General features: G+C 42.6%; 1 protein-coding gene across 1 annotated transcript in view; it reads left to right on the top strand.

Moving 5' to 3' along the window:
• The window catches only part of CDH13 (cadherin 13), a 999,893-nt gene that overhangs the window by 983,018 nt on the left and 4,608 nt on the right, over positions 1-12,267 (top strand). The window contains exons 12-13 of the mRNA XM_004280100.4: positions 4,022-4,255; positions 8,292-8,510. Coding sequence (XP_004280148.1) covers positions 4,022-4,255; positions 8,292-8,510 — 453 coding nt within the window. The remainder of the gene's footprint in view (positions 1-4,021; positions 4,256-8,291; positions 8,511-12,267) is intronic.

Genomic DNA, 12,267 nt, shown 5'->3' with positions numbered 1-12,267 from the left:
GTTCTCAAGATGGATAGTGGTGATGGTTGCACAGTGGGGATGTACTCAATGCCATTGAACTGTACACTTAAAAATGGTCAAAATGGGGACTTCCCTGGTGGCACAGTGGTTAAGAATCCGCCTGCCAATGCAGGGAACACGGGTTCGAGCCCTGGTCTGGGAAGATCCCACATGCCACGGAGCAACTAAGCCCGTGTACCACAACTACTGAGCTTGTGCTCTAGAGCCTGTGAGCCACAACTACTGAGCCCACGTACCTAGAGCCCGTGCTCCACAACAAGAGAAGCCACCGCAACGAGAAGCCCGCGCACCGCAACGAAGAGTAGCCCCCGCTTGCTGCAACTAGAGAAGACCCAGTGCAACCAAAAATAAATTAGTTAGTTAATTTTTTAAATGGTTAAAATGGCAAATTTTATATATATATATATATATATATATATAAAACCACAATAAAAAGTAGCTCATAAGAAAAAGATACAAAAAATAATAATAACCCAAATCATGGTTTAGGAATTTTAGTTTGCTTTCATGGTTGAAATGAGAGCCTGTAAGAATCAAGCTACACAGTGCAAGTTCAGACATAGAAAGCGAAGGTTAACCCTTGCTCTAGAGAAGGAGGCCTGAGGCTCACGGAGTTTATCTGAGCCCGTCCTCAAACTCTCTGACCTCAGCCTCACAACAACTAAAACCAGGGTGTTTTAGATCAGCAGCTCTGAACATGCTCAGAGCCCAGGCTGCACTTCCAGTACTCCCAGTGACTGCGGACCCCTCAGTAGTATGAATGGACGTGCGTTTCCCTGGAAGCAGGACCATGAGCTTCATCAGATTCCCAAAGGGGAACCCACCTTCCATTCAATTTAAGACCCACTGACAGGAGTGGTTCATCTCTCGGGACCCTTCCCTCTCCTGACACTATAAAGACAGAAGCCCTTGCAGAGACAAGCAATCCCTCCACAGGTTGCGAGGTGGGACTTTCTCTGAGCCTTAATGTGTCCTCCGAGAATGTGGCCCTGGGTTCCTCTGAGGAGCTGCCCGGAGGAGCAAGTGCAGGTCTAGCTCCATATCCCTTGGGAGCTAGGAGTGGGCCCTTGGGAGCTTGGGGTTGCTGGTGGAAAGGGGGAGAGGAGGGCCGTGGGACTTTTGCTGAGTGCTAGGGAATACCTAGAAGCTCCAGTATTTCCTGGGCCTCTGGAACTATTGGAGCCAAAGGGCTCGTGAGGAACCATTACATATTGAATCACATTTCATTTTGGATGGTGATTTTTTTTTCCATCCTGTGCATATAAACTGGGAGAGACTTTCCCTGAGGATTTTGAGAATCAAGTCTTTACCTTCTCAACAAAAGAAAAACAAGCTCATTTTACTTGACTTCAGAAAAAGACATCACCAGCCTGGCCTGGGAACAACACATGGGGAACTGAAGACAGTAGTATAATTAAGTTCACGAAAGGCCAATTCTTATGACCATATTTCAAATACTCATAATGCCTTCTCATCCATTGTACCAAATGACTTCATATTATATTCAGAGTGAAAAAATTATAATGGATTCCTCTGAGATACTCAATTAGTTCCATAAAAAGAGAAAAATATTTTTTCAGTAAAGAAATTCAACCAAATTACTAAAGCTGACAGTGAAAAACCAACTTCAAAGTAATTACGCATTTCCTTTGAGTTCTTGCGCTAACAAAAGTTGATGGTCTGCCACCATTAGAAGCAGCCATCCTTCTGATGATTAATTACATTTGTGTTCCTATTTTAGCAGATACTTATTTGAATGTTTACTCTAGAACTGTCTTTGGGTGTTAATCTATTTAAATTTCCACCAGCCCCACTAAAGAGTATCTGTTCCCCAGATGCAGAGACATAGAGAACAGGCTTATGGTTGCCAGGGGTGGGGGGGTGGGGAAGAGAAGGAGTGGGAGTTTGGGATGAGCAGATGCAAACTATACAGAATGGATCGACAACAAGGTCCTACTGTAGAGCACAGGGAACCATATTCAAAATCCTGTGAGAAACCACAATGGAAAAGAATATGAAAGAGAATGTATACATATGTATAACTTAATCACTTTGCTGTACAGCAGAAATTAATACAACATTGTAAATCAACTACACTTCAATTAAAAATTAAAATTAAAAAAAACTTTTAAGAGTATCTGTTCTCATGCTTCATGAACCACTGATCAGCTTCCTTCAAGCTTGTTTCTTCCCCACTAATGGAAATCACTCCCAAATAAGTCACCAGTCAATATCAAAAAAACGAACAACCCAATCCAGAAATGGGCAGAGGACCTAAATAGACATTTCTCCAAAGAAGACATACAGATTGCCAACAAACACATGAAAGGATGCTCAACGTCACTAATCATTAGAGAAATGCAAATCAAAACCACAGTGAGGTGTCACCTCACACCAGTCAAAATGACCATCATCAAAAAATCTACAAACAAAAAATGCTGGAGAGGGTGTGGAGAAAAGGGAACCCTCTTGCACTGCTGGTGCGAATGTAAACTGATACAGCCACTATGGAGAACAGCATGGAGGTTCCTTAAAAAACTAAAAATAGAACTACCATATGACCCAGCAATCCCACTACTGGGCATATACCCTGAGAAAACCATAATTCAAAAAGTCACATGCACCCCAGTGTTTATTGCAGCACTATTTACAATAGCCAGGACATGGAAGCAACTTACGTGTCCATCGACAGATGAATGGATAAAGATGATGTGACACATATATACAATGGAATATTACTCAGCCATCAAAAGAAATGAAATTGAGTTATTTGTAGTGAGGTGGATGGACCTAGAGTCTGTCATACAGAGTGAAGTAAGTCAGAAACAGAAAAACAAATACCGTATGCTAACACATATATATGGCATCTGAAAAAAAAAAAAGGTTCTTATGAATCTAGGGGCCGGACAGGAATAAAAACGCAGATGTAGAGAATGGACTTGAGGACATGGTGGGGTGGGAAAGGGAAGCCGGGATGAAGTGAGAGAGTGGCATGGACGTATATACACTACCAAATGTAAAATAGATGACTTAGTATGATAATCTAAGTGCAATCCCACTCCTGGGCATATATCTGGAGAAGACTATAATTCAAAAAAATACATGCACCCCTATGTTCATAGCAGCGCTATTTACAATAGCCAAGACATGGAAGCAACCTAAGTGTCCCTCAACAGATGAATGGATATCAGGGGGAAAACATCAGTTTTTACTTTTTAATATTGTATCCAAATAATATTAAGTTTCACTTAGAAGTGAATATATGCATGCAGGATACTTTCCACTTTGCTTCAGTAACCCATAATTATCCAAAACCTAATGAATTGATGTCAGACTCCAGTTACTATGACAATGTAGGAAAGTACTGTCTCCCACTATGGGTATAGGCCTCTAGAAATTAATAACTGGGAAAAAACGGTCATGATATCACATATAGGCATCAACAAAAAAAAAGATCAAATCTCTTTTCTCTCTCGCTAAAGGCATATGTCTCAAACAGGTTTCTTCATATCTGTGCCCCTCTCCCCTACCGCCCACCCCCCACCCCCCACCAAAACCATTTGATCTTGAACCTTTAAGTCTTGCTCTTTTGTGCTGCATCCATCAGTGCATCCTCCTGTTAGAAAGAGAAATCCATGCCACTCAACTGTTTTTACTCAATAGGCTTAGAGTCAGAATTTTAAATTTAAAAAAAAAAATCGAAAAAAAACCAGATGAATGGATAAAGAAGATGTGGTATATAGATGCAATGGACTATTATTCAGCCATAAAAAAAGAGTGGAATAATGCCATTCGCAGCAACGTGGATGGACCTAGAGATCATACAAAAAAGCTTTTTAAACCACTGAACTTTATACAAAGATGGAAGCTATCCCTGTTCGTCCTGTTTGAAACCTGGTGACAACAGTAAAGGCATCTGGCATGTTGGGAAAAGGTACTGTGGACAGCGACTCCTGCATTGTACCGGTTGTGTGCTAACATCTCCCCCCTTTCTCTGTAGGCAACCCTCCCGCTACTGGCACTGGGACTTTGCTGATAACTCTGGAAGACGTGAATGACAACGCGCCCTTCATTTACCCCACGGTAGCGGAGGTCTGTGATGACGCCAAAAACCTCAGCGTAGTCATTTTGGGAGCTTCAGATAAGGATCTCCACCCAAATACAGATCCTTTCAAATTTGAAATCCATAAACCAACTGTTCCTGATAAAGTCTGGAAGATCTCCAAGATCAACAGTAAGTCCTCCTAACATTCTGTAGGTACCCTTAAGCTTTGAAGCCTAGTTTCCCTGGCGTGGTTTCTGTTCCCAGCCTGTGCCTCCTCTATGCTCTCGGGTTTCCTCACATGGTTTGTTTCAAGCTATTCACACATCACAAATACTGACAGTTTTCCTACCAGCACCTGTATATGATTTGTAAAAATATTGAATATCTGTTCCTTAGAAATGCAAACATGAAAGTTTTCTCTTTCGCTTCCTCTCTTTTCTATGCTGTACCCTGTATACTACACAGCCCATACTGTACACTCCACACCCACCCAGTCTTCAGCCTTCAAAAGCCAGGGGTCTTGGCTCAGCTGCCTCTCCTCTGTGTTTACCTTAACTACCTTAATTTTCACCAGCACTTTGCAGAGATTTTCCATGCTATGCTTGCTTTCCTAAGAAGCACCAGTATGAGAATCTTCAGAAAGTCTTAACCTCTAATCCTCCAACTTCCATTTTATGCTGCAGATCTCAGAATTGACTTTCTAAAATGACCTTGACTTTGACTTTCGACTTTGATATCTTCTCCCATCTGTCCTGTCCCTCATTTATGAAACTTGCAAACAATGTCCCTTTCTACCAGTCCCTGCACATGGACAGGTGGAATTTAAAAATTTAAATTGAAAACTTTATCATCTGCCTTATTAAGACTGAAATATCAATGTACTGAATTAACAAGTATCCCTGTATCACAACCCCCCCTCCACCCCCCTCCCCATGGCAAATGTGAACTCGCTACTAAGATCACCTTGCCTCACAATAAAGCCCCAAACCGGAACTCACACATTATATGCACTTTGCCATCAATAGCGAATTTATCCTGCGATCGACCCAGTCAGGGCTGGGCTCCCTGATCTTACTTCAGCAGTACAGTTTTTGAGAGGGATGGGGAATTACCCATTTCATGAAGTTTTGAAAATGTATTGTACAGTCGTACATGAAATTTTCTATTAAAAAATGTCACATGTATTGTTATGGCCTTATCTCATATCTCATTTGATTGGTGTCTTTCTCTTGTCATTGATTCTCTTTGCCTGTTTGTCTATTTTATTGCTGTTTAAAGAATGAATTTTGTTACACTGATTCTTTTTAATTAAAACAGCCCTTCTCTTGTTTGAGGGGTTAGTGTTTTATTTGCTAGTTTTTGTGACTGTAGCTCATTTGAATAATCATCCCCAGTTCTTTCCAGCTGGAACTTTCTCATTTAAGCGTTTCTCCTCTCCTTGCGGGAGATCAGAGAATGTTCCTCGTGTTAACCTGCCATTTCACTGGGGTAATCATCCACATTGGTTGTTTCTGCTGCTGTAGCCTTCTGGATAGGATAATACTTCAGCTGTTTTTGTTTCCAGGTCATCACACTCTCTTTTCCCTCCTGGTTTTATTTAATAGTTAAAATGCCTTCTCAATTCTTTTTCTTGTCCCAGAATTTTTTTCTGAGTACTTAGCATTGTTTATGCCCAGAAAGGAACAGTTGAAAAAAAAAAAAAAAAAGGGACTTCCCTGGTGGTGCAGTGGTTAAGAATCCGCCTGCCAGTGCAGGGGACACGGGTTCAAGCCCTGGTTTGGGAAGATCCCACATGCCACGGAGCAGCTAAGCCCGTGTGACACAACAACTAAGCCTGCGCTCTAGAGCCCGCAAGACACAACTACTGAGCCCACGTGCCGCAACTACTGAAGCCTGTGTGCCTAGAGCCTGTGCTCTGCAACAAGAGAAACCACTGCAATGAGAAGCCCACGCACCACAATGAAGAGGAGACCCCGCTCGACACAACTAAGCCAACGTGTAACAACAAAGACTCAACACAGCCAAAAATAAATAAATAAAATAAATAAATTAAAAAAAAAAAAAGAATCCGCCTGCCAATGCAGGGAACACAGGTTCGAGCCCTGGTCCAGGAAGATCTCACATGCCACGGAGCAACTAAGCCTGTGTGCCACAACTACTGAGCCTGCGCTCTAGAGCCCGCGACCCACAACTAGTGAGCCCGCATGGCACAACCACTGAAGCCGGCGTGCCTAGAGCCCATGCTCTGCAACAAGAGAAGCCACCACAATGAGAAGCCCACGCACCACAACGAAGAGTAGCCCCCAGTCAACACGATTAGAGAAAGCCCGTGTGCAGCAATGAAGACCTGACGCAGCCAAAATAAATAAATAAATAAATAAATTTATTTATTTATTAAAAAAAAAATCCGTAGTCATCTGAGTGATTGAAAAGCAAATAACCCGAGGCCAAAAACAGTGCCAGGTGGGGTGGCCACTTTTGAGTGCTTGCCCAGTGGCCTGGGTAACTGCAGATAGTCCCACCAAACGTGGACTTAAAGAGCCAGTCTCCAAGTTGTGCACTGGGCTATGGATTCCCACCCAAACCTAGGGGTGCAGGCTGAGGCCTGATAGAGACTACACTATAGAACCCATCCCCATAGCAACACGTGGGGACCTACCCACATTAAGAGTAAGTGGATTTTTCAGAACTACAGTGAGGTATCACCTCACACCGGTTAGAATGGGCCTCATCAGAAAATCTACAAACAACAAACGCTGGAGAGGGTGTGAAGAAAAGGGAACCCTCTTGCACTGTTGGTGGGAATGTAAATTGATACAGCCACTATGGAGAACAGCATGGAGGTTCCTTAAAAAACTAAAAATAGGGGCTTCCCTGGTGGCGCAGTGGTTGAGAGTCCGCCTGCCGATGCAGGGGACACGGGTTCGTGCCCCGGTCCGGGAGGATCCCACGTGCCGCAGAGCGGCTGGGCCCGTGGGCCATGGCCGTTGAGCCTGCGCGTCCGGAGCCTGTGCTCCGCAACGGGAGAGGCCACAACAGTGAGAGGCCCGTGTACCGCCAAAAAAAAAAAAAAAAAAAAAACTAAAAATAGAGCTACCATATGATCTAGCAATCCCACTACTGGGCATATACCCAGAGAAAACCATAATTCAAAAAGACACATGTACCCCAATGTTCATTGCAGCACTATTTACAATAGCCAGGACATGGAAGCAACCTAAATGCTCATCGACAGACGAATGGATAAAGAAGATGTGATACATATATAAAATGGAATATTACTCAGCCATAAAAAGGAACGAAATTGGGTCATTTGTAGAGACGTGGATGGACATAGAGACTGTCATACAGAGTGAAGTAAGTCAGAAAGAGAAAAACAAATGTCGTATATTAACGCATGTATGTGGAACCTAGAAAAATGGTACAGGTGAACCGGTTTGCAGGACAGAAATAGAGACACAGATGTAGAGAACAAACGTATGGACACCAACGGGGGAAAGTGGCAGGGGTGGTGGTGGTGGTGGGATGAATTGGGAGATTGGGATCGACATAAATACACTAATATGAATAAAATAGATAACTAATAAGAACCTGCTGTATAAAAAATAAATTTTTAAAAAAAGTGAGTGGATTTTTGTTATTGTTCCAAAAATGTATTTTGATTATTTGAATTTGTATTCTTATGTAAAAATGCTCTAAGCTGACAATTTCTTTTTTTTTCTTTTTTTCCCAGCTTTAATGACCTTTAATTGACAAATAAAAATTGTATATATTTAAGATGTACAATGTGACAATTCGAGCATGGGTTTTTACATTATTTCTTCTAAATGTTGCATGGGATCTTTGTGAAGATGGCTTTATCAGTATAATAAATTTTCAGGGAGGAGTTCTTGGTACTCAGTCATCTTCACAAAAGTGGGTCCTCTTGAAATTGATTACAGTAGCCCTGAACCATAGAACTCCTCGATGCTGGGAGTGTTTCATCTGGCACTTCCTGGTATGGTGGCCACCAGCCATGTGTGGTTGCCAGAAACTTGAGATGCGACTTCTGCAGCTAAAGAAGTGAATCTTTATTTTTATTTGATGTTAATGGATTTATATTTAAGCACTCTTCCAGTTAAATGAATAAACTGCCTGTTTTGTGTGGGTTTAGTGGCCGAAACTCCACTCTTTGATTTGGAAAGGTCCAGCCCTCTCTCATGAAGGCCTCCCTTTGTCTTCATAGATACGCACGCCCTGGTAAGCCTTCTTCAAAATCTGAACAAAGCAAATTACCACCTGCCCATCATGGTGACAGATTCAGGGAAACCACCCATGACGAACATCACAGACCTCAGGGTACAAGTGTGTTCCTGCAAGAATTCCAAAGTGGACTGCAACACGGCAGGGGCGCCGCACTTCAGCACAACCGCAGTCCTGCTCCTGTCTTTCTTCAGCTTAGCTCGTAAGTTGACCAAACTCCAGTGCATGCACAGTACAAAAACATAACTTCACCAAAGCTATTGTTTTTCCATATATCCTTCCCAAAAAATTTATCCCAGAGGAAACATTCATGTTTAGTTTATGTCAGTGTAACAGAGTGTTACCTGTAAAAGTTCTCTGACTAATGGTGAAAGGCACCTTCACATCCCCCTGCCCAGTAATGTGAGGAACAGTGCAAAGGCACCCAAGGCTGTCCTACAGAGCAGGTGGTAAGAAACTTCCTGCAGATGCCCCTGAACTTGAGCTCATACAAATGTGCCCAGATTGCTTAACTGGTCTACTAGGGCCCTGTTTCTCTCTGCATTGTGTGGAATTATCTTTAGTGAGGTTAAAGGAGATTCCATGCCTTTTTAAGAAGAGTCATGAGATGCATGGAGAGAGGTTGATGCCATAGGAAAAGAGATGAATGCATAACTCACACATTTTTTTTACTGACCAGTAGTCAGTCATGACTATGACATAATGAAGCATCATTTTAAACAAATGAATTATTATGCGGAGTAATATAGATGTGAGTATGAAATGAATAGATACGTGTGTCAGATATTTCCTATTTATGGCATACTAGTCCAATTTCAACCTTAGAAATTATTCACATATAGCTAATGCCATTCAAAAGCCTTTGGGGCCTCAGTATTTACATTTTGAGAAGGTTATTTGTGTTGTTGTGAATTAGGAGGTTGAGAAATTGATGATTAGAAAATAAAGAATAAAAGTTATTGTATCCTGGTGACAGTGGTGAGTGGAGTCAACAGGAAATCACACATTCCAACGTCAGACACTTATAGCTGTGCTGAGCCAGAGCCCTGGGCGTAGAACTAAAGAGGAGACCTTACAGTGAGGAGTGTCTCATTGGATGGATGGGTGGATGGGTGGATGGGTGGATGGGTGGAGCAAGGGAGGGGGGCAGAAAGGAAGGGAGGGAGGGAGGGAGGGAAGAAATATATATTCCTCTCTCTCTCATTCTTATATTCTCTTTCTTTTTCTTTTTCTCTCTCTTTCTTTCTTTCTCCTTCCTTCCTTCCTTCCTTCCTTCCTTTCTTCTTCCTTTTTCTTCAAGATATAAAATATTACAGATGAAGCTGAAATCCCCTGTGTTCCTCTCCCTAGTTTCATTTCCTGTTCTCTCTCCCCAGAGACAATAGCTATCATGAGCTAGAGTGTGTGTGTACGTTGTTTTATACTGTTACTACACACACACACACACACACACACACACACACACACACCCCAAATATAGTTCTACTTTGTGCAGTTTGTCAGACTTGATCTAATCCATATTATATTGAGCCTGATGTTCTGCAGCTCGCTTTTCTTCCTCTCCACATTACACTTCCAAGCTCCATCTATGTTGCTCTGGTTCAGGGGTCGGCAAACTTTTTTCATCAAGGGTCAGGTGGCAAATATTTTGGGCTCTTTGGGCCACATCAGGGCTCTGTCACATATTCTTTTTTATGGCTTTTTTGTTTCTGTCATCTGCGTCTTACTACCTTTAAAAGTGTGAAACTCTTCTTAATTCGAGAGCCATATAAACACACTATGGTGCACCAGCCAGGTACCTCTGCTCTGGTTCATTCACTTTAACTGCTCAAGAGCATCCCATCCCGTCCCATCATAGGAATTAGGCACAGTGTTTCCCTATCAACAGACGCATGTGGATTATTTAGTGTCCTGCTCTGACCAGCTAACTCTACTGCAGTAAACCTCTGGAATGTTTTCCACGAGCTTCTCAAGTGAGCGCTAGACATACAGCGAGCCCAGCACTGGGTCTGGGTTCTGAGACCCATTGGAATTCACATATAGCAGAGTCTGGGTAAACTAGAGGGCAGTACTTCCAGGCTGATTGTACAGAAATAAGAATGCTGTATTTGTGCACGTGTGTGTGTGTGTGTGTGTGTGTGTGTACACAGATGGAGAAGATAGCTGAGTAGCCACTCACACGTCACCCTCTGTAAATACAATTACACAACATCGAAGCCTGACTCTTGACGAACCGAGCCTCTGCAGGACCCTGCTCATTTATCAGCACCTCTAGATGGCCAGGGAGGTTTTTAAATGGAGACTTCCTACTGCTGATTGTGGAAATACGGATTCCCAGGCCCATCCAACCCATGGAACCAACATCCCAAGAGACAGTGGCCTCCAGCACACACACCGAGTGTTTGTATATTTGCACACAATATATTTTATGATAATACACATGCCTGCTACTCCAAATCCATGTATTAAACATTAGTAAGATGTAATCTGTCTGTTTAGATTAAAAGGAGTATAAATAGCCATGGCAGTATTTACTTCCTCCCAACAAGGGTTTTCTTGTTCGCCCTACTTTGGGGACCCCTGACGTACAGGCATCAGTAATAAGCAGGTTCCCAAGGATGGCTCACTTCTCATCTCTCCCAGCTGAGCTCTTGGATCACAGTTAATCCTGATAACACCTCAAGAACTCATGTTCATTTTATACTCGAAGTAGTATCACTGAGATAAGACAGATGCATGCATTCTGTGTTTGAGACATCAGGTGTGCTTTCTTTTCTCACCTAAATGGAGAGCCACCTGGTTATCCCACTGCAGGTAAGGGCACCTGAGATCAGGCCAAAATCATCCTCAGAAAGGAGCCCTGAATCTCCCTACACAGCTGGAAAGGTACTCAGTTGACCGTTCCATGTTTTTCACCACAAGACATGTAGTTGCAGCCCCCAAAATAGTTAAGAACAGGTGTCATCACCCATCTGTCTGGCTTCAAAACGAACCTCAGTCTGGCCTTATATCAAAGGTATAAGATTATTCAATAATGTTCATTTGAACATTAGAGATGCCTGCTAAATGTAATGATTCTTGTTTTATTATAGACCTAGTCCAAGTTGTTCTTCCTAACAGGAAAAGAACGAAACTAATAATGTAGGCATGTGAGGAATAAGTAACCATGGGTGTCCTATGGCTCAGACTCTCTCCTAAGAGCAAGGTCAAAGTGGCTGACCCACCTGTGCAGCTGTTAACGTGACCGTGGCAAGAGGGCACACAGAAATGGGCCTAAAACATTAAGCAAGGTGTGGGGCGTGGGCCCGAAGAGCACTGAAGTTAGGTCGTAAGGTGGAAGAGCAAGGTGACGTCCCCACCCAGCCATTGTCCTTGAATGGATTTAGGGATGTGGTAGAGTCCGGTTTTTGGTTTTGGTTTTTATGAATTTTATTTTATTTATGTTTTTATACAGCAGGTTCTTATTAGTTATCCATTTTATACATATTAGTGTATATATGTCAATCCCAATCTAGAATCTGTTTGATGTTTCTGTAAAGCAGTGGTTGTCAAACTACAGCCCGAGGGCCAAATAAAGCCACTTCCTGCTTTAAAGGTTTGATTAGAACACAGCAGGTCCATTTATACACTGTCTGTGTCTGCTTTCTGCTACCACCGCAGAAAGAGTTGAGTGGCTGCCCCTGAGACCCTTTGCCCCGAAAAGCCGAAAACATTTTTACTATCTGGCTCTTGGCAGAAAAAGTGTGTCAATGCCTTCTTTAAGGCCTTGTTCATAAAACTGCAGGGGTCACATCATCCAATATGGGAAGAGAAAATGGGTTTTCCTCCTCCTCTCAAATAATATTCCGATCCAAGTAGACTAGCATTAACGAAACACCCCGTGTTCTGTGGCTTTTCTCTTTATTTCCGTCATTGCCCTGATGGTTTTATCCCACTCTGTAGATGAGACACTGATGCTC

This window comes from Orcinus orca, chromosome 20 (assembly GCF_937001465.1).
Source record: "Orcinus orca chromosome 20, mOrcOrc1.1, whole genome shotgun sequence".
NCBI lineage: Eukaryota > Metazoa > Chordata > Mammalia > Artiodactyla > Delphinidae > Orcinus > Orcinus orca.
The sequence above is the reverse complement of the archived record's forward strand: the minus strand, read 5'-3'. Positions and strand labels throughout refer to the sequence as shown.